At 37.1% G+C, this 23,986-nt stretch overlaps 1 protein-coding gene across 1 annotated transcript; it reads right to left on the bottom strand.

The window, feature by feature from the left end:
* Positions 1–528: 528 nt before the first annotated feature.
* Positions 529–20,786, bottom strand: LOC139976081 (uncharacterized). Its single transcript, XM_071984520.1, has 13 exons — positions 20,517–20,786; positions 18,877–18,986; positions 15,381–18,380; positions 13,870–13,972; positions 12,740–13,233; positions 11,813–11,946; positions 10,510–10,578; positions 8,342–8,398; positions 7,143–7,163; positions 6,208–6,324; positions 4,521–4,622; positions 4,009–4,082; positions 529–2,376 (listed from the first exon to the last, which is right to left on the bottom strand). The coding sequence occupies exons 3-13, from the start codon at positions 18,346–18,348 to the stop codon at positions 2,244–2,246; spliced, it is 4,272 nt and encodes a 1,423-aa protein (XP_071840621.1). The 5' UTR covers positions 18,349–18,380; positions 18,877–18,986; positions 20,517–20,786; the 3' UTR covers positions 529–2,243.
* Positions 20,787–23,986: the final 3,200 nt, after the last annotated feature.

Raw genomic sequence — 23,986 nt, 5'->3', positions numbered from 1 at the left:
AAGGAATTAAAGTGAAAGTTTTACACAAAGGAAGTAGTTTTATCATGATTCAAACTTAGTTACGAGGAAGTAGGACACAGTAGGATGTATTAACATGTTCTACACAACAGCTAATAACAGAAAATGCCATAGCTTTATATATATGTACACACAAAACTGTGCACTGACTAATGCTAAACTCCACATTGGCATGAGAATGCACAGTTTTTCATATCATCGAGTCAAGCAGAACAAAATTAATGTGAAGTCATTTTTAAGTCCATCAACAACAGCAGACTGACTAAGAAAAAAAAAAAGAAAAAAGGGGGGAATTCTGGCAAGAACTATTTTTCACAGAGTAATATTGAACAGTACTTACGCTAATGGGTTTTGCTTTGAAGTCTTTCCATCCAGGTTGATCAAATTTTACAAATGCAATAATCGAGTCACAGTAAAATATGAAATGACTGAATACAAACATGTGCTTAATGCTTTAGATGTATGCACTTTCACTTATAGTTGAAAAAGATGATAAAAAGAAATTAAAGAAAAAATTGATGGGACCTTTTATTATAAACTTTCTATGTCACTGTCCAACTTTTTAAGCAAAATTGCATAACTGTGATGCAATGGAAATGAATGGCAACAGAATAAGCTAGCAGTGTATGAAAGGAGCCACAAAAACCAAACCATCATCTTTAGCTTATATGATAGAGATATTTGTGATTAATTACACTCCCAAACAACTAAGAAAAACCACGTTCTCTTTGAGAGATATCCTAGCTTCAAAGTGATGTCTGCAAACTGTTATATTGTAAGTCTGTAATGCCACCATGTCATCAGAATATGATGAAACCTCTTCATTTTCTCTTTGCTTTATTTTGTCCTTGTAGTTTTCATGGTCAGATATTTTCAAGTTTTGAACTGTAACCAATGCCACGATAAGGCCATTCTACAGGGATGAGCCTGGGGTAAAATAAAATCACGGAACTTTGCCAAACTTGCGGTATAGGCTCCAGTTTGCGTATGCTACAGTGTGTTAGGATAATAGTTTTTGTCCACAAGGTAGAAAAGAAATCACGGATAATCCTCGAATTTGGGGGAAAAGCTCATGCCTGATGCTAAGAGCTTTATATTTTAGGATTCAGCATTTGCTAAAACTCACCTTCAAATGCAGAAAATAGACCTTGTAATAAATACAGAAAAAACTTAAAGAAAGAGGCACATGTGGCTTGATGACATCATATTTAGATCTGATCCAGCCTTTATCCTTGTGTGTTATATGAAACCTGTGATATCTCACAAATGGATTAAGATTTTTATGACATTGGGGAAGTTGTCATGACAGCTATCTCTATCACATAGGTTGATATTAATAATGGTTGTGGTTTTCATCTCCTCTAAGAGTAAAATGAACTTGCCCATGACCCATGTGAAATTCACAATATAATATACATGTATATATCATTCTTCTTAAAATAGCACTATGACACATCTCAATGAGTTAATCATGAAAATACATTAAAGAAAGTGGGGAAAAAAACACAAGATAAAGACAAATTTAAATTACTCTTGTATCATATGGAAGATCAGATAGTAACTTAGTTCTCTTACAAACTACCAAAACTTGAAAATGAATTTAAAAAAGTGGGGAAAAAAATATATAAACATGCTAAACTTGGGAAACTTTTCAAGATTTGTTATACATCTTAAAATGACGATTGAAAGTTTCTTATGAAGTATCATCACTTCTTTTCAAGAATTTTTAGGATGATGTCCACTTTAAATTTCAGCAGTGCGAAAATGATCATCAAAATGGCAACCATCTTCCGAATTGATGGATTCACTCTGCAACTACCAGATTAATGATTATCGCTTGATTTTGTATGAAGATGGTAACCTTAGTAACTTACCCATTCCATACATTCTCAATTAGTCGGGGAAACATCTGAAACTATTTCCCATTAATGAATCAATAACATGACGTAACATCATCTAAACATTCTGTTTAATTCTTTCTCACCTTTCATTGAAAATAATATAAGTTGTTCTTAAGTAATACTGTGAAACAGTTGCTCATTCCCTTTAAAGAAATTGAATTTAAAGAGTCATTTGCTTCCTGAGACGAAACATTTCGTAAAAACATTTCTGCCATCATGTCATTGATGAAGTCCTCTTGGGGTAAGGCAACCAAGAGTTTTGTTCAGACACATAACCATCCTCCATAAGTGGCTTTAGACAATGTCATTGTAATAGAGGGCCTTTCACCTTTTACCACCTCTTTTGTTCTTCTTCTTCTTGTTTGGATAATGATTACCACTCTGCCGACTTCTGCCCCCTCTCGGTGGTGCTGACCCAAATCTATGCATGAAATCCTCAAAATCTGATGGATGGCTACTGTTGGATAAAAAAAAAAACGCATAAAGATGTAGTAACAAGGCCAGCATAGATCATGTTATGACAGGATACAATGGGCCAAGTCATAACAGTACAAAATGGACCATGTCAAGACAGGACACAATGGGCCTAGTCATAAGAGGACAAAATGGACCATGTTATAACAGGACAAAATGGACCATGTAATAACAGGACAAACTGGACCATGTAATTACAGGACAAAAATGGACCATGTCATGACAAAATGGACCATGTCAAGACAGGACAAAATGGACCATGTCAAGACAGGACAAAATGGAACATGTCATGACAAAATGGACCATATTAAGACAGGACAAAATGGACCATGTCAAGACAGGACAAAATGGACCATGTCAAGACAGGACAAAATGGACCATGTCAAAACAGGACAAAATGGACCATATTAAGACAGGACAAAATGGACCATGTCAAGAAAGGACAAAATGGACCATGTCATGACAGGACAAAATGGACCATGTCATGACAAATTGGACTATATCATGACAGGACAAAATAGACCATGTCATGTCAAATTGGACCATTTCATGACAAAATGGACCATATCAAGACAGGACAAAACGGACCATGTCAAAACAGGACAAAATGGACCATGTCATGACAGGACAAAATGGACCATGTCATGACAAATTGGACTATATCATGACAGGACAAAATGAACCATGTCATATCAAATTGGACCATTTCATGACAGGACAAAATGGACCATGTCAAAACAGGAAAAATGGACCATGTCATGACAAAATGAACCATATCAAGACAGGACAAATGGACCACGTCAAGACAAAATGGACCATTTCATGACAGTACAAAGTGGAGCATGTCAAGACAGGACAAATGGACCACGTCAAGACAGGACAAAATGGACCATATCAAGACAGGAGAAAGCTGTAATTACGTTCACAAATGTGATTTTCTATTAATACATTTGTACACAAAAAAGTCTCAATGAAATATCATACCCTCATAACCATCAGGTGAAACCCAGCTTAAAGCAGTCATATGTAATTATGCTACTTACATTATTTTAATCAATCTCTCTTTTCAATCTTATTCTTTCATTTATAATTTATACAAACTCTTACTATTCCATACAAATCTATAACTTTCCAATCATGTTTTCACCAGTCACTTCTTCTGTAATACCAAACAATAGAATTGCAAATGAAGTTTCAAGTACGAACAAAGAAGGAGAGTTTAACAGTGAGTCAAAGAACCGAGGCAGAATTAACTTCTTACAACATACAAGAGGCATCTAAATATCTCCATATGACTAGCCCTTTAAAAATTCAGGAGGATCAAACAATGCTGCCAGGGAATTTCTCAGTGAGGGAAAGATTGCAACACAAGAAGAAGAGTGACACTAGGTGACTGTTTGGTGGAGACATCGAGTCCTTTCAAGAGCTCTAATCCTTTTTCCAAAGTTTTAAGTTTTGCTAGATTTTGCCATTCAGTTCACTTGGAACTTTGGTATATATCTGATTAACATGTTTATCTTCCCTTTACAAATCAGAGTTTTAACGTTACTTTGAAACCAGCTGCGTACAAAGTGAATCCACCCGACCTGAATCACAATAGCAAGCCTTTACTTACTTCTGTGAATGAGATGTAGGCCCAATTTTCACACGAACTCTGCAGCCATTTGGTTCCAACTTACCAAGCAACTTCTGAAAGGTGAGAAAACAAAAGATGAATTATAGTATGGTCTAAGCCTGATAATGGGTAGGCTAAATGGTATTCGGTACTTCACATTAAAAAAAAAAAAAAAAAAAACATCACCATCTCTGTTTTGTGAGTATGAAAATCATGCTTGACAAAATTGTTTAGACAAGTTCATTAGCCAATAAATGTGTTAAGAAGATAAATTGAGAAAGGGAAAAAAAACTTCCCCATTCCCCTCTACCCAAACTTAACACCACAAAGGTGAATCTTACAAAGCAAGCAGGCTTACGAAGTGCATGGAGAGGACACAGCTGTTGAAGAAATGTCTTTAAGAGAACATGGATTCCAGCACGTCCATTAAATTATTGATTCATTAAGTACCCTCTTCTTTAATACTGTCGGGTGCATAATTAGTAATTCTTCTGCAGTCAGCCTACACTTACCTGACAGGACGCCCAATTTGTTGCGTCATACACTACACCACTTTGCAATAGATAGCAGTGGACTTTCAGACCCAGACAGCTTGTTTCTGTCCAAACATCATTCTGAAATAGGGAGAGAACAAGATTTAGCCTCTAACTCTAAGAAATCAACATGTTCTCATTTTCATATCTTCTCTTGGTTCTAACATTTTACAAAACATCAATTTTCACACATTTCTTGTAAAGTGATATGGAATTAAAAAGATTACTTTCATATAGTTAGTGAAGCAACAACCAATATAAGTGTCAAGGCAATTTACCTTTTCTAAACAATTCTCAGCCAAATTATTAGCTTTGTTCTGGCTGAAATGCACTGAAGTCTTAAATTAAAAAATTTTGACACATATTTACAAATGTCTATGAGAAGCAAGTTTATTAGTCCTTTGTGATCATATTTTATCCAAATGATCTTGGACACTGACCTGTTCAGGTGCTTTCTTAAACTGACCATCTACTAACTAAGTTCTTAACATTACTATGATCCTCTATAAGTTATGTGACTTTACTACAGCAATGTTCTATATATATGTATACTGCCTTTCATAACGCTCCTTTCTTTAAAGAAAAATTAAACAGAGGAAAGAGCGATAGGCAAACTGCTTATCTACTGCTACAATGTCTGAGAGTGAATCAGCAAATGTTAACAATGAAGTGGCCCAAGGTTTTTTGTTGTCAGTACAGAAAACATAAAGTTACACAACAGACTAACGTATTAAATATAGAAGTGAGTGTATGAAGAAAAGGAACTGTCGGACAAGAGGACAGAGAAGAACGTGAGGAGGATTTGATTTGATTTTATTCAGTAAATAATCATTCTTCATCTACCTACAAAAAAATTGCACATATAGAGAAACGTTTAAAATACAAGATGGAAATATACTTAAATGCATCAAAAAGAAAATAACATGCCAAGGATAACCCTTTAAGCTAAAAGCTTATTTCCAAACGGGTCCTTATAACCATAAAAATACAAAGATAAGAAATAGACTATTAAAATATCTAAAACATGCAAACAAACACTGTAAAAAATAAAAAGCAAGAAAGATATTTACAAGCTAGACATTCATATGATTTAAAAGGTAGGCTTTGGCATCTTTTATAATATTGTATTTCAGCAGGATGGATCTTATGTTTTCAGGTAAGCTGTTCCAGTTTTTATTTTAATTGCATTGTAATAAAAAGAAAAGGAGGATATATTTGGGAGACGAGAAAGGATTCATGTACATGAATGCAAATTCATGTAAAGATGCTTACAAACCTTGCATATCAATTAAAATTACCATGGTACTAATAAAACAGTGGTAACAAGAAAATCACTGTAGGTGTAAGCAAGTCTGTTTGCTAATGTGGATGTTTGTAACAATGTTTCAGACACACAATACCAGCTGTAACCGGTCACTGCATTTTCCATTAACATGAAGTTGTATGTTAATGCCCCATAATCATGATGTGTTTGACAGTCTTTACTTTATTTCATTAAGTTTTCATTTTGATTCTCGGCAGTTGCAGGCATGCCTTAGATGTATCTATACTGTAATATTGACAGTAATATTGTATTTAGCTAATGAAAGCTGTCACATTAATCAAGACAATGATTAGCATTTATCAGGTTTTGGATGATCAAAGCAGATAAAAGATAGAAACTTACCTCATATGCTTGGTGGTGGGTTCCATGAACTGAACAAAATCTGGCAAAAAGTGGTGATCTGTCAGTCTTAACCATCTGATGAAACAGTCCACACTCACAGTGGATGGTTGATCGTAACTGTTTAGGCAGAAGATAAACCCACACTGTGGTACTGGATACAAATAAACCTAAAGTACATGGTGCTATGATACAAGGACTCAATGAGAGCAGGGTACTCAGTACAAATAAACCTAAGTATAAAATGCTATGATACTAGGACTCAAATAGAGCAGGGTACTCAATACATATAACCCTAACTACATGGTATTATGATAAAAAGGTCTTGACTAGATCAGGGTACTCAGTACCGTATCATGGTACTCAGTACAGAGAACCATTAGTACACTGTGTTATGGCTCAGTACTGTAACATCCCAAGTACTTGGTGCTATTATACAGGACTCGGCTAGAACAGTGGTCTTCACTTGAATTCCTCTATGTGAAGTTGACTTAAAGTGTGTTTTTTTTTATCTATGATAGCATGTGCCAGATTGTAGTTCCAAACACCCTGATATATTAAATGTTATGTCAAACTTCAGGTTTGTGAGAACAAATACAAGTTTTCAATAGTCTATTGACATACTGTAATGTCCCATCTTAACCTTTTTTCCACTTCTTCATAATTTATCTTATAAATATTCTGTAATTGAGAGACAGAGTGTGTCTGATAGTATCATCATAAATGCATAAATCATAACATGAATCTTGGTTCAAATCCTGATTCCAAATTTAACAAATATTGAGTCATGGCTGATATTAACCTAGTAATATTAAGGCAGATGTAAGTGGCTCAAATTGAGGACTACAAAACACTTTTAATTTTACTCAATTTCCAAAGGATGTCATCAAAGAAGGGAAACATTTGAAAAAAAAAAAATTCTTCATCTTTGGTCTTACCAATCTCTCACACTCATCCGCCTACAAAAGAAATAAATGAGAGGAAAACATTTTAATTGATTGAGACTATTATCAGTATTAAACCTACATGTCTTTGGAATGCACTACAGGTACCACTTAACCTGAAGTCGTGCACCAGTATTTTGACTTTCAAAGAACTCCTTAAAACTCATCTCATGCGTGAAGCTTTCAGTGATTTAGATTTCATTTAAGTTTTTCTTTTCTTTTACCATACCCTTTTTTTTGGCGCCTTGAGCACCCCGCAGGGCGTATATATGTGCGCATTAGAAATAGCTATTATTATTATTATTATATTATTATTATGTCTTCATATGTAAGACGCATAGGCGTAGGAGCCTAATTTGATTTGGGGGGCTGTTACGACTTGGCCGAAAAATATAACCAAAATAACCGTTCATCATCTGTTAGCATCTGTCAAAGTGCATATCATATTGCCATTCATCGGTTATAACATCACATGCCAATATCATACAATCATTTTCCGTGTTATTATCCTTCGATATTGGTTAGAATTATTGGGGAAGTCATTACAATAATCATGATAATAATGATATAAGTTTAACCGTTGAAAAACACATTGCAAATTATTCTTCTTTCTGTAGGTGTCCGAAAAATTCTCAGCAAATTGCCCGAATTTTCACAAATTTTTTTGGTTGGGGGCTGCAGCCCCCCCCCCCCCCGCCCCCTACGGTAAGAAGGTAAAACTTATGAAATCTATACTTATTTAGACAGACATAAATTAGACAGACATTAATTAGATAGACAATGAGGCATACAGTAGGTATGTATGATGCATTTGCATTTGAGTCATTTTAAGCTAATTATACATCAGTAAATATAAGTGTATATATCAACTGATCTTTCATTGCCAAACAACTGAGATATTTCTACATATAAACATGGTGTTATAACTTATAATACAGTGTGTATTTGGCATGGGACTGGTATTGATGTAATTAAGGAGCAATCAACTTCGTCTTTTTTTTTAGTGCCTATTTTATTGACCAAAGTGCTTTCAAGTAAGTGACACAAATCCTAATGACAACTGATGGAGTTTGAACTGCCAGCTTCAGTGCTCTTGATACCCAAACAGATAAACAGCTTTGATGTCCTGAACAAACTGAATTCTGTAAACCATAACTCGCTCTTATGGAATTCAGTACAGAGGAAGAGCTTACCATGTTTTGAGTAAATGCAAGGTCCTCGTTTTCTCTTTGATATTTCAGTCGACTCTCCTTCAAGATAAGAAAAAAAAAGAAGATATTTAGAAACAATAATCCTACAACGAACACGCATCATAGATGTAGATGATATGATTACCGGTGTGGGGTGGGGTGTGTGGTGGTGGGGGGGGTGTTAACTCTATCAATTCTCTCTTTAGAAAGTCAAGGTTAATTTTACAGATGATTGGTTCAGCTTAACTTAGTTAAGGTTAATAGCGATATGACAATACAGTTCATCCACATTAGCTGTCATTGAGAATTGTGGATGAACACTGCATTTACTATTTGACTGTATCATACCTTCACCTGTTGTTGAATGCATTCTTAACCAGTTACCATTCTTGGTGTACAAACTGAAGGTAGCAACTTTTGGAAATACTGATGGTCGTGAACAAACACTCTCCATCACTGCAGTTCCGGTTTGACAATTAAAAATGATTTCAACATGAGGGCAATCCATGGAGTTGCATATCTCTTCACCAGCAAACACTGATTTCAAATGAACCAATTTATTATTAGCTGTGCAATCCAGCAATACAATTTTATAAAGTTAACATGGCTACATTCTTTTGTGAATCCTTGTTATGGGCATGCTTTACCTCTTGCATATTTACAATGCTACATTTACTGATGACGTGATCTCTACGTCATAGCCCTCGTAACAGTCCACGCTAGTAACGCGTCCGGATACCAGTCAGAGGTTTATACACCGTTGTTGGGGAACCATCGCCTCCCACCCCGTTCCAATAACACGGTTCTTTGCTTATAGAAATATTATTCAAAATACCACACGAAACCTCGTCCATCTTTTCTTTTATGCGTTAACACCCATGGAAACTCTTTCTGCCGTAACAATCCTACACTGAATACAACTAGGCTGGGAGTCCAGATTCCAGAATTATACCTCTAACAGTGATCAAATTGAAATTGAATTGAAATTTCCTTCTTTTTTTGTGTCCCTTTTATACAAACATTTTCCACTAGGAAGATAACCACTCATTGTCAATCACTGAAATTCTAATGTTGAGAGAAGGTTGACTTTGTCCTCTTGCACGTTTCAACACAGGGAATATACTTAGGTTCTTTTTTTGTGTGTCTATTTTATACTAACATTTAACACTAGGAAGATTACCACTCATCGTCAATCAGTGAAATTCTAATGTTGCGAGAAGATTGACTGTGTCCTCTTGTGCTCTTTGACGCTGGGAATATACTTAGGCTACGTGCCTAGGCACATTACAGTATCTATATCGTGAGTACTCACGCACACGTTTACAAGTTACAGGCTAGACCAGGATGCAAAGGTCAACCGCGTCGCAAAACTGTGACTTCCCCATACCCATCTTTAATGCGCTATCATCATGTCTCCCGTTACTGACGTTCTAAACCTGTGTGGCACATAGACAATTTTTGGAAATTCCAAAGTATGTCAATTTTGCCAAGTTTTCTCAAATAACTTGACTAGGCCAGGCACAACAATTGTACTTTGTAGCCTTGCTGAATTAATCATTTGCCAAGGCCTACCATAACAATAAGGTTCAGGCTAGTGCAGCTTAAGTTAGATCTAGGCTTAGCTTAGGCTAGGTTTATGCTCCTCACTTTCACTGGGCCTGTACCTAAGGAATGGGTAAGAGTGTAAAATATACAGCTGACATTTAACCATGTGACCGTTGACCTCAGTTCCCATGGCAACCACATGTTTTGATAGTACTTGACATTGCCATGGTACCATGTCAATTCAATGTTTCCTCTTGGAGTTATAGACAAAAAAAGTCGATTTGCACTAAAGTTGAGACAGTTTGGATAGCATCTTGCGATCAACACTGGATAAATTATTCTCTGCTGTTACAGAGAAGGCCTGTGTGGGTAAATGTGTTAAAGTATCAGTGCCTTAGTATAGTGGTTAAGTTATTAGCATAAAACTATATATATATATATATACGACATATTTTGCTTTTTTAAACTAGTATGTAAACACAATATACTCAATACCATTGGAGTGTCAGGTGTTAACATAATTTGTTATTAATAATAATAATAATAATACACACATTGTCTGTACATGACACTTGTAGAGTACACAGTCTAACATTGAAAAATTCAAAACCGTAGGTGTATCATACCTCATCACCAATCTTGTCATGAGCAGCTTGGAGTATTTGGAAAGCTCTCTGGGCATCTGGGTGTTTATTCTGTCACACAAGAGGAAAACCAAAAAATCAAGTCCATTTCAATTAGGTTTCAGACCTAGATTTTCACTGAGTTTATGAAAACAATTTAAATGCTTTAAAAACATATCTCTTTCAATCTGCATCATAAGTTTTTATATTTTTCACAAAGATCAAAAACATATTTTTGATAAAATGGTAAAATAACTACTTCTGTGATGCCCATGATGTCAAAATTCATATGAGAAATGGGTCCAACTTTGTGTGAAATTTTCCATTTCATTGTGACATGTTTCAACAACCAGTATCTGTAATGGCATTGCAAAGGTTAGAAATTGTGAGAGTATTAGCTGTTTTATGACAAAGTTTATTTTTTGTTCAAAGACAGGATATCCTATTAGTTTCACATAAATTTAAAGGGGACAGATACCGCACCAGCATCTTTAGCATATATGACAGAGATTTTATACAGCTAAACAAAATCTTGTTCCGTGCCGGAGGTACCCCAGTTTAAAAGTTGTGACTGGAAGCTGTGGTCATTTTGTAAATCTGTGATGTTATAGTGTCACTAGGATCTGAAACCTTTTACTTTCCCTTTGTCTGTGTATTTCACGGTAGAATTCTACCAGTGTGGATACAAACCATTAAGAACCAATAAGGGCATGTGAAAAGCTGCAACAGCTTTGATTCAGTATTTACAAACCCCACCTCCATTGCAGAAAATAAAGTCTGTAATTTAAATAAAGATTGACATTAAACATTGAAGCGCATGTGGCCCGGTGAAGTCATATTTAGACTTGACCAAGTCTTCATCCTTGTGTGTCAAGTTACATTTCAGCTTTTGATACCACTTTACCAGAAAGACATTTTTCACAACTGTTTGGGGGGAGTTGTTCTTGGCAGTTATCTCTGTCAAATAGACAAGTTATGATTAGCAGGTTTGTGTCTCCTCTAAAAATGGTTATTTATTTGAATTATCTATACGCTCTTGGCACATGAAAGCTATCCAAGTTGGTACACTGATCCATTGAGGTGATATGACAAGTCTTCTGATGAATGGAAACACCATTAACAAACCATAGACAATTGAAGATTTGGTGTCAACTACATTTAAATTGATATTTATATCATAACTAGAATGATGATCCACTGCAAGCAAACACCATTAACAAACCATCGACAATTAAAGACTTGGTGTCATCTACATTTAAATTGATATTTATATCATAACAAGAATGATGATCCACTGCAAGCATACCTTATCAGGATGGACAAGGATAGCCAGCCTTCTGTACTCCTTCTTTATCACCTCCTGTGTATCGATCACAGATACACCGAGTACTTCAAACGGACTATCTGCAGCATTCAGTATGCTCCTAATGGCTTCATCAGCTGCCAAAGGACAAAGTTACCAGAGAGAAAACTGAATAATGAGCTCAAGATTTAAAATGTATCAATGATTGGAGATCAACAATAGGATGATGAAAAAAAGAGAGATACAAAGATTATCCCATGCAAAGCTGATGACATGTTGGTGACTACTAACAGCAACCACTGACCACTACATTATCTTGAGGCCACGTTTTTTAACCTGTTCTGTTGTTACACAGTTTGCATAAGTATATTCTCATTCTGACCCTGAGAATACAAGGAATGATTGGCACTGAACATATGTAATGAGGGGGGGGGGGGGGGAGGGAGGGGGTGGATGGCGAGGAAGAAGGAAATCTACATAGATATATACTGGAATTTTGTGAATGTTTCGGGCCAATATTTAACATGGAAACTTACAACTTAAGTATTAAAGTTCAACCACACAGCCATTCTTGTGTTTACAAATACTTTGTTCGTCATCTTTTGATCTCAAATCCAAGAAAACAATAGGAAGGTATTGTGTACTTCTCCAAGAAAGACGTCACAGTCACTGAAGTTTTACCTAAGTTTCAATCACAGCATACTTTTACTACTTTCCACAGTGTCATGCAAACATAAACACACACGTGGTCACATGCATTATTCTTCACCGTCAACAACAGAACCAATAAGTAACCTTCCTGGCAGGTACTTTTGCCTTCACATATTATTGCCAGTAATTCTGTAATGCAGCCTGCAAGTAAATGGGTACGTAAGAAAGCAAACAGGTGGGTTTACACAAATCACATATAAGAAGTACTATTTTGATTACCGTCACTACTGGTGCCGGTCCTGGAATTTCCAGTACCTGGATCTCCAGTCTTGTAGCCATTGTCTGTGGTTTCACTATTCCATCCTTGATTATTGTCAGTTGAGTTGCCATGACTACCCATGTCAGAGAATGTTGACCCAGGAAATGTTCCCTCTTGGTCTGTATTGCACTTGTTAGGAAAGTCTCTCCCTTGACCAAAGCTGCCAAAGTCTTGCTGGAACTGTTCATTACGACTGCTGCTGCTAGCTTCATACTTGCCTTCTTGACTGAAAACTCTGAACGTACACCAAGCAAGCCAATGAAGACATTGGTATATGGCTTTTGCACAAAGCACAACTATTAGCACCAAAAGTATTACTACGAACCAAATTGGTTTCAGGACATAGGGCCATAAATGTTTCACAAAAAGATTGATCATGAATGGTACAAGAGTTTGACAGCAGTCAATGGCATCCGATGCTAAGGCCATGATGAGGTATTGGAAGTAGTCAAACCTATAAAAAGAAAAGAAAAATGAATAATGATATACTTATGAAGGACCGAAAGCTCTTCTCAAGTACAATAAAGATACCTACATAAGCATATACACCAATATTATTGCATGTATGCTGAAGGAGCTCACTAACATCAAATCAGTCCTGTTGAAACCAACCGAAATATTTTACAAACAATGGGCATCTACAAATATACTTGTTCAAAACCAAATTGGGCAAAGTTTTGTTCTGAATAAACCACATGACAATACTGCAAGAAACAGCAGAAGGATTCAATATCTGGCCTAGAGAAGTGAAGGAGACCTTCATGTTCTGCATAATTTAAGCCAAAAAAAGAAAACAGATCAAGAAGGAAGACAACAAAGACACTGTACTTCAATAAGTAGGATTAGTGCATTTTAAGCAAACTGAGTGTAAGCAGGACAACATAAAAAGTGTTGTTTTGGGAAACAAAGCAGATAATACAATTCTCCATACTGTAAGTAAGCATGAGTTGAATTTTTCCCATTAGAGAAACAACAGCAGCCAGAATCACTGACATTGATGGGGCTAAAAATGACACAAATCCGCTAATAATGAACAAATGATGGGACATATAATTACAAGTCCATGAAGCAATATTCAAGATTCACTTACGTTGCATATGCATGAGCAGCCAGACACATAGCAACTATCTGTAGTAAGCATACGACAAAGATAGCCCCTTCCTTAGAGAGCTTTACCATGGCTTGTAGATGGTCTATAGATTGAAGATGTGAGAAAACAGGTTGGAAATACCATGTTGAAACATGTAAGCTATGCAGAGGTAAAAAGACATAATTACGGTTTGGAAGAAGATGTGGCACCTCAAACATAAAACTATTGTAAAATGATGTAACATGTTGTGGCAGACATAGCAGCTTATGTTATACAATCAAACATTGTTTAAGGATGTTACATTCTGAGGGAGACATAGCAGCTCATGTTATAAATACAATCTAACATTGTATAAAGGTGTAACATTCTGAGGTAGAGATAGCAGCTCATGTTATAAATACAATCTAACATTGTATAAAGATTTAACATTCTGAGGGAGAGAGAGCAGCTTATGTTATACAATCTAACATTGTATAAAGATGTTACATTCTGAGGTAGACATAGCAGCTTATGTTATACAATCTAACATTGTATAAGGATGTTACATTCTGCAGCTTATGTTATACAATCTAACATTGTATAAAGATGTTACATTCTGAGGGAGAGATAGCAGCTAATGTTGTACAATCTAACATTGTATAAAGATTTAACATTCTGAGGGAGAGATAGCAGCTTATGTTATACAATCTAACATTGTATAAAGATTTAACATTCTGAGGGAGAGATAGCAGCTTATGTTATACAATCTAACATTGTATAAAGATGTAACATTTTGGAGGAGAGATAGCAGCTAATGTTGTACAATCTAACATTGCATAAAGAGGTAACATTCTGAGGTAGACATAGCAGCTTATGTTATACAATCTAACATTGTATAAGGATGTTACATTCTGCAGCTTATGTTATACAATCTAACATTGTATAAAGATTTAACATTCTGAGGGAGAGATAGCAGCTTATATGTTATATATATGTAATCTAACATTGTATAAGGATGTTACATTCTGCAGCTTATGTTATACAATCTAACATTGTAAAAAGATGTAACATTCTGAGGTTGACATAGCAGCTCATGTTATAAATACAATCTAACATTGTATAAAGATGTAACATTTTGAGGGACAGATAGCAGCTTATGTTGTGCAATCTACAGATCGCCACAGAGACTTTCTAAAGGATAAGTTTGTGAAAGGCATCTTACCCAATATATGATCTTCCAAGAAACTTGCTAGACATTATGGAAAAATGCAGGATGACCTTTCATTAACATAATTATCATTAACATAATTTGTTGATAATTTACACATTTCTCTAGAAAGTTCACACTATCATTAGAACACAACATTCATAACTAAAGCCAAAAACCTGAAGAATCGATACTGACAAGGAACCAACCAAAACAAAATGCTATGTGCTAAACCTACAACATATGTCGCACAGCTGCCAACAGGCCCTGTCAATTTGTGAACTGTGTGGTATTTGTACCAGGTGGTGAAGATCTTTCAACTTACCATTCCAGTTGATAGAACTTTTCTTCCCTTTTCTGGCCTTTGCTTGTTGGTCTTTTTGCTTAAATGCAGTGTGACTTCCATGAGGTATCTCTTTCTTAACCTTTGGTGCAGAATCTCTTCTAGGTTTGCCTGCTTGAGTAAGATTCTCAGTTTTCTGGTCACGACATTTGTCTTCCTTGTCGACATTACCATGTCTACCATTATTATGTTTTTGTTTTACCCCCGAGGGCAACTTTCCTGCGCCACTTCCAACATCTTTCTCTTTCCCTGTAGCTTTCCCATAATCAAAGGCATCAGCTTTGTCGCTGCTTTGAGAATCTCTCTGATTGCCACTATAGCTTCTTGAGCGTTTTTGGAAAGTGGTCTTTCCGTGACTGACAGAACCGTTTTCTTCTCCCTTGCAACTCTCCTCACTCATCTTCCTCTCCCTTTGCTTCATCCCTTTGCTCTTCCTTTCTTCTCTCTTAGAACCCTTTCCTGGATTAGTTGCAGCTTGTGAAGGGACCTCAGCTCTTTGTACTCTCTGCCAACCGTTGCCTGTTTCTTGTGACTGCTTACCCTTTAGCACAGAGGAGGATAATCCAGTGAGGTCGTCCCCACCATATGCATTGTTCTTGGAATCTTTTAATGATGTGGCCTTGATTCTATCTTTTCTAGATTGTTCTTTCTTCTTGGTCGGAGGAAGCACCGATTCTCCAGCTGCATGTGTCTCCTTCATAACAGTTTTCAATTCTACTTTGGTAACCCTTGACCTTGAATCAAGACTGCCTGGCGTCCTTAACTTCTTGCCATTTTCAAGTTTATCCCTGTTTCCACCTGTGTATTCTTTGCTGCCTTGCTCGGTGAAGTCACTGTGTTTGTTAGCTGGTTTGGAATGTGCTTTACGTTGTGGAAGTACCACTTCCCAATCAGTTTCAAAATATGTTTGCTCCTTTCTCTCCACACTTGTTTCCTTTGGAGATTTATGCACTACTTCAGCAGGGGGACTACATCTTTCTCTCAATGCCGCAGCATAACTCGACCCGATTGACTCCACCTTGTTATGTGCCTTAGCTTGCAAAGTACTTTCATGTGGCTTTTGGTTCTGCAACGAGCCTTTGAAGTTTACATCATTTGTCACTTGATTGACCTCAACATGTCCCAATGTCCCATGTTGCTGAATCCATGGTGACCTAGGTTCATTGCTTCCTAACTTAGCATTCTTTCCACCTCCATTGTCATTCCAACTACTCACCACTTGCTGAGGTGTCTTATCATCTGTAGAATGCATTACCTGTTCAGTGATATGCTGTGAATGTACATCCATAGTACTGACATTCTCTGCTTCAGACACATTTCCTTGGTTCCTTTTATGTTGCTGTGAATGGTCTCCATCTGTTCCTGCTGAAGATTTCCTTTTGTTCTTCTTCTTCTTCAGAAGGTTGGAAGGAATCTTCCCTGTTTTTGGTGGTTTACAAACTCCTTGGTCGTTTCCCTGAAGGTTAATCAAACTGCTACCACTATATGGACCAAGGAAGAGACCACCATCTGCACCGGGCTTCTCATCAAAATCTTCAATTTCCATGTCCTCCAAGTCGTCAGCCTGTTTCTGAGTCCTTTGGCATTCCCTGCCTTCGTGAACATCTGTCCGATTCACGACTGAAACAAGCTCATTTTTTTTCTGTTTTTTCAGTGATTGCTCCTGCTGTAACTTGGCAGATTTGGAAGGAGTTGGTCCAGTAAGAAGTGCATTCTTAGAAGTACCTGAGTGGTCCCTCTTCGTCACAGTAGTAGCAGTGGAGTCGAAAAGGCCACCTCCAATTTGGTCATCCTGACAGCGTTTCCTGACGACTTCAGGGATTGGGAAATGTTTGTTGTTTGCCAGGACGTGCTCTGTTGTGCTGCTGCCTCTAGATTCAGCTGAATTAACCCTTTGCTCTACCTCTTCTCTTGTTGCATCTTTGAAAGAGTTTGATTTCTTTCTTGTGTTTCTGTCTAATTTTCTTTGCTTTATTTTTGATATCAGCATATCAAGCAACACTTTTTCTTCAGGGGTCAATAAACTACAGTCTCCCAACTCTTCAGCCTGGAGGTTTCCTTCCCCGTGAACAAATGGATTAATCTGATGGAACGATCCATTTGTTGAAGGTGATCCCTCATGATTTGTCAGGTCCTCCTCCCTCACATTGCTCAGCAAACTCTGAAAGTATAATTCCATCTGTCTGTTTCCTGAGTGGGTATCATTCCCTCCTATATGAGTACCTCCTTCTACTACGAGCTGGCCAGGCAAAACCTGTTCACTACTTGGCATGTCCCACTCATTTTGCTTGAAAGCATATTCTACTTTCTGGATCATGTCTTCCAAACTCAAATCAACAGACTCAGGGCCTTTTGGAAGATGAAGGGTTGACCCAGCGTTAGGTGTATCTTCTGCATTGCCTGGTATCCTTCCATTATCCTTTGGAATGCAATCCAAAGCATCTGTGATACAAGGATTGCTGACATCAAACAAATCCTCATACACTGCATCTGTTTTCCACGTTGACAAGCTCGACACATCAAAATCTGATGTCAGGTTAAAAAAGTTGTCACTAGGCGGCGGTGGATAACTGTCAGTGGAACCAGAATCATGTACCCCACTCACGTAGGAATCATATCCATACACAAACTGTTTGTGTACGTCAGTTCCATGCTTGTTGCAATTAATCTCCCTTTTCCTTTTCGTACTGGTGGCCTCCATATTTCCATCAGGAGCAATATATCCCTGTGATCTGCTAGAACACACATCAGGAGTAATATATCCCTGTGACTTGCTTGTACACACATCAGTAGCAACATATCCCTGTGACTTGATTACAGCAAATCCAGGTGGCGGTGGTGGTGTCTTCTTCTTGGTTACACCTGATATTAATGGAGATTTTGTGGGCATTCGAGGGTCAGCATATGAAGCTTGGTCTGAACTACCTGAAGGTTCTCTCTGGTGAGCCATGATCACACCAGCATGATATTTGCGACTAAAAGCTAAAAGAAGATACAACAACAACACCTCTGTTAAATAAAGAATGCATTTGATGAGGACTAACAGAAGTTTACTTATTTTCACATTGGTAACTTGTTCTGCATTTAAGCCTAAAAGAACATCAAATCCAAACTGAATATTAATGAGGAATTTTGCAACAATTAGTTGAGTTGGGACATGATAATTGTTCACTATATGACTGAAACAATAGAACCCATGCACTATGCGACTTTACCCAATCAACAAAAGTAAGTAAACTACCATGACTTGACTCCCAATGTCTTGACCCTTCAACACTCTTTCTACATTGAACTAAATATATATATAAATGATTTAATTACTCACTTATATAAGGACAATGATGGGAAAAACATCTGAGTAACATGATAGGGCTTTCCAATTATGTGACCCTCTGTCAGTATAACACAGTTTGGTGATACTGATGCAGTTCAACACAACTCTTTACTTATACAAGTACCAATTATTACTGTACCTTACCAGTTGTCTGCTACTCTAATTGTAGTTGCCTTGTTCCTCAGCATGATGATATTGTCACTTTGTTATGTTACTTTCCATCTGACGTATACTCAGAGTAAAGTTGCTGCAACCTATTACAAAAGATGAAAAAATATATTGAAAAAAAGGTTAAGATAATTGAGAAAATCAAACTGTATGCCAAAATCATGTAAAGTTTTGCATACTGTTTCTTCACAATCTGAGCCAGCTCAGCATGCCACCTTTGATTTTTTAACATGGTGTGACTCCAAATGTTGCAAAATCTCAATGAATGTCAGATGTCTACTGTATACCCAAGAAACTATGGTTCCATGTAATACAAGTAATCCGGTTAGTTTTGATGCATGTATGTCAATAGCAATGTACAGAATAATAGTAAGAAAGTATAGCAAACCTGTATTTTGAAGCAAAACCAAACTGTTGGGATACCACCATTAATATACAACTGAGTTTGATAAGATCTATGTTAAGTTGTTAGACAAGGAAATTTGTCCACTATAACAATGCACAAGAAAACATTTAAACTTACTGCCTATGACTTATGACTCATGTGACTGAATATGAGGTAGAGATTTCAAGTCAATCTTGACAGAAGAAACAACTTTTGTATGATTCAATAGGATTTTAACAAGATATTTACATTAGAGTTCTCTGCAATCTAATGGAGCTAACAATGACAATCAGTTGTTACCTAGCTGAGATTTCAGTCACTACCAGTCTCACAAGCAGCACATAATAGTGGCCACAATCTAGTACTACTAGTACAGTAGTAACTAACACTAGTTAAAGAAGCGTCTCATGCCGGTAATCTGACCTAGTTTCGTATTAGGTGTAACAGAAGTCTAACACACCACCATCGATCCCAGAAAGAACACACATAGCTTGCTACCGTAAGTAATTAGACACTAGTGCACAGTCAATACATACAGCTACGGTCAATACCCACAACACAGTGTACATAGCAGCGATGGACATCTCAGGTCTAGATAAAAGATAACAAGGTATCACGTTTCATTACTGTCTTCATTTTGTAGCGATAAGAAGAATACTTCACTTGCAAGCAACGGAAGGTTAACTTTTTCAGAGCGCGGCACACGGATTGGGGCGAGTCTTCAATGCCTTTAACAATGTGAGTGACATAATGTTGAGTAACATAGATTGACATCATTGACTAGGATTTATACTAGAGAAAGGCCAGTATTACTGTTAGTGACTGATCTTATGGAGCTGTACATGTGTATGTTAAGAAATGATTGATTGGTTTTATACTGTATCCTTACAAACATCGAATTAACTTCTCCCTTATAAAGAACAATTTGACGATTGTGGTTATTTATTCGTAGGAACACCTACAGTAGCCTAGTACTAGTAGGCCTAGGCACTGCAGTATGTCTAACAGGATATACTGTAGCCTAGGCCTTGCCTGATAAACAACTACAGTAGGCTATACCACTTCGGTTAGCATAGCCAGAGATTAGTATGTTAATGAAGACTACGTTCGAAATATCCAATGGTTTCCATTTGGGTTGATAGTGGGAGACAACAAAATACAAAGACGAGCAGTCAACACTGAACCCAAACGGCAAAAGTACGACCGCTGAGTCCGGGAAGACTGAAGTTACCGTTAAAACTTGTCGGCCAGCCTCCAACTTGGTCGCTGTAAACTAAAAGCGCAGGAGAGTCTGTCTCGCCATTTCCTGGTTAATGGTAATTCAGGAAAATCTTAAAAAGTGATACTTCGTACAATTATACAGCTGCCTATTTTTCGAACCTTATTGATTGCTTATACTAGTAATACTTTGTACGTGATAAGTCGTTGCAATCATGGAACTAATATTACAGTGCACTTTTTGTAATTGACAACACCGCAATAATCACCTACTTACTGTATTATGAAAGAACTATGGTTATGATATGGAAGTTACATTTCTGTACCCTCCAAACATGTAGTTTCGTCCATGGTTAATATATCCCTATATTTCACTTCCAAACATTTATTAATGTATGTTAATATTTTTCAGATTAATAAAAACATTAAATTAATTGCATAATTACTACTAATAGCTCTTTTAATTGAATTTTCACACTATGGGGGTACTAATTTACTTGGGAATTCCCGGCGATTACGCAATATACACAAAGCGCTTGCGACGCTATACCACTGACCTCTACCTCACTGCAAGCCATATGGCAAGCCATATGGGACAAACACCGCATACTATAGCCTCGTATTAATACGAATATATATGATTATTAAATCAGACAATAACTGGCATGTCTTATAGCTTTCACCCGCATTGTAGCTTCGCCAGTGCAATAAATAAGAAATTGCAAATTTAGTCTCTATTGACGTACCGGTATTGGCAGTAACAATCCATGAATAAACAGATATTTTAGTGCTCATCCCGAGCGATAATTTAATCCACGGTGTTATGGAAACCGTCAGAAGGGAGGGGAACTATTTTGACTTAAGAGGGAAAACTTTTCAGTTTTAGGAAAGTTAGGCTACAAGACTGTCTAGGTGCTAAATGCTCTAAATTATAACTGAAAGAATAATATTTAAGTGTGGTGTTCTCAATCTGAAGATTGCACAGCTCTTAGTTCAGTAACGGCATACATTTCTGGACTTGGTTGTTTCTTTCACAATGAGAGATATAACTAATTGTTCCCAGACGATTTAGGTCTAAGAACACTGATATGAAATAAGGAGCCCTAATATGTATGATCACAATAGTTACTTTCACAAGATTAGCGTAAAAAACATATCATGCTATATTTGCATAACTTGCTTGATGACTATTTTTCAAAGGTGTTACAATTGTTGTATCGTGGAGATGAAGCAAAGTTATTTGACCAAAGTGTTGAAACATTTTAAAAGAAGTTAAAATTTGAGAGTCAAATTTGCAAGTTTCTAACATTTTGAAAGTTTCTGACATGAAAGTTGTTGAAGGCAGGAATTGGAACAGTTTCACCAAATAGATGGACTATGATGAACGGAATTGAACGATGACTCTTCTATATCACCCTACCCCCACCCCCCACCCCACCCTACTGATGCAATTCAGTGAAATTTACTTGAGAAGTAATCAGCCTTTAACGTATTGTATAACAGTCACATATAAACTGAGAGGAAACGCTTGAATAAAACCTTTGCGATTCACATGCCGGAGGATGTAACTGAAATTATAAATAACAATTTGCTCTTAAAAATTGTCTTTATGGAGATGGATGTATCTCAAACTGGGCAATATCCAGCTATATAACCATTGAAGAGGGGCGAAGGAGCTAATTCAGCTGTATATATAACGTTAGGTCTATAGGCCAAGCCATTCATCCCCTTAATCCGGAAACAACAGAGAAACAAAACAATTAAATCCATAACAAGTAAATTTGTGACATTACAGTTCCAAGGAGGCAAGATCCATGTTTTTTTCCGGACGGAAGAAACAGGTTTCTTCCACTAACGTTTGAAGAAACCAGTGGCGTAGGAAGGTACTTTTGAGTGGGGGGGGGGGCTGAAGACTGATGGCCGGCCTGGGGATGGGTCTAAGGGGAGGGGGTGTCCCCCTCCCCATTGGAATTTTTTGCATTTCCAGGTAGTCTTAGATGCAATTTGGTGCAATATAGCGCACTTCAACACCCACTCCATTTTGTAAACTTAATTTTGTATTTTCACCAGGCCTTAGATGCAATTTGGTGCTCCAAATGAGATTTTCCGCCCCTCCACATTTTTCACTGGGGGGGGGGGGCTGGCGCCCCCAGCCCCCCCCGTTCCTACGCCCTTTGAAGAAACTCAAATAAGTGAGAAATTACTCTTTAAGTTTTAACACGAATATTTTGCGTACTAACTGATTAATGTTAAGTCTAAGAACTAACCAGAACTGAATCATGGGGTAACCCAGAGCACGGATACAACTGTCAATAAATCAGCTAATAAACCACAACGAGTCTTGGAGCATAGAGCTACTAGCCACAACTTCCTGCCTACTGCCAGGAGATAATCTTCTTTCTAAACCAACATGTTTGCTTTTCCTTTAAAATGTACGTCTAACTTTATACTTCACAATTGGATGCATCCTTAATGTGAATGTAGCATAGTTATTGGTATTTCATAAAATTCACATCTCCTTTAATTTAGACAAACTAGTAACCTTATTCAATCCAATGTCAAATCAATAGAACGAAAAAATAAAGAAAAGACAAAACATTATTTGTCAGTGTGCAACTATGACATCACACCTGTTTGCTTCAAGTTCACTTTTGTTAGAATATCAGATAACTTCAACTGTCAATATCTCAAAAACGGTACATAGGAATTGAATGCAAATTTCACTAGAATGCTTAGATTGTGTTCCTCTATAACATATCAAAAGCAATTCTGACCTGGCGTATTCTTTTGAGAGACTAAGGAGAACTATTGAGGAGGGGCATGAGGGAAGGCAATGAATGTCATGGGCAGGCGCGTAGCCAGGGGGGGGGAAGGGGGCAGCCGCTCCCCCTTGAGCATTTTTTTTTTTAATGTTTTTATGATATCGCTAGTATTTTCAAAAGAGAAAATGCTAAGATGCAACTTATACAAGGCCTGGGAAGTGCCTTTTCCAGCGATCTGGGAGGCATTCTAAGCCAAAATTTCCCCCGGGTGAATCTATACATCCCTTTTTTCAGTTTCTTCCATTCGTCCAGAGGAAACACGTTTCTTTCGGAAGAAACCGAACCTTGTTCGGTAATTGACCTTAATAGTCATCCAATGGGGGATATTTTCTGCAGTTATCCAAATGTAAATCAAACTGTCGGTGTCAAAGCAGGTACAATCTGCAAGTATTCAAGTAACTGTAAGGAGAGCTTCACTCGCGGGCATGATATGTCATAAACGCATGTAATGACAACGGTTAGTCTGTTATTGGGCATTACTAAGTCATTCTTTTTAGAGTATTGGCAGTCAACAATTTCGTCATTGGTAAAACAAATATATTTAACATTCGTTACATCATTCAACAAGGGGTCGTAACCAATAGCGTAGCCAGGATTTTTTTCAGTGGGGGGCGCTGGGGGGGGAGGCTTGACCATTTCCTGGGAGGGCGTCTTGTTACTA

Source organism: Apostichopus japonicus, chromosome 2 (genome assembly GCF_037975245.1).
Source record: "Apostichopus japonicus isolate 1M-3 chromosome 2, ASM3797524v1, whole genome shotgun sequence".
NCBI lineage: Eukaryota > Metazoa > Echinodermata > Holothuroidea > Aspidochirotida > Stichopodidae > Apostichopus > Apostichopus japonicus.
The sequence above is the reverse complement of the archived record's forward strand: the minus strand, read 5'-3'. Positions and strand labels throughout refer to the sequence as shown.

Excerpts from the sequence above, each read along its gene's own strand:
- LOC139976081 (XM_071984520.1), bottom strand. The coding sequence starts at position 18,348 with ATGGCTCACCAGAGAGAACCTTCAGGTAGTTCAGACCAAGCTTCATAT. Across the intron at positions 13,973-15,380 it reads AAGTTCTATCAACTGGAATG|ACCATCTACAAGCCATGGTA; the intron begins GTAAGTTGAAAG and ends TTCAATCTATAG. Across the intron at positions 6,325-7,142 it reads CGGATGAGTGTGAGAGATTG|TTACGATCAACCATCCACTG; the intron begins GTAAGACCAAAG and ends CTGCCTAAACAG.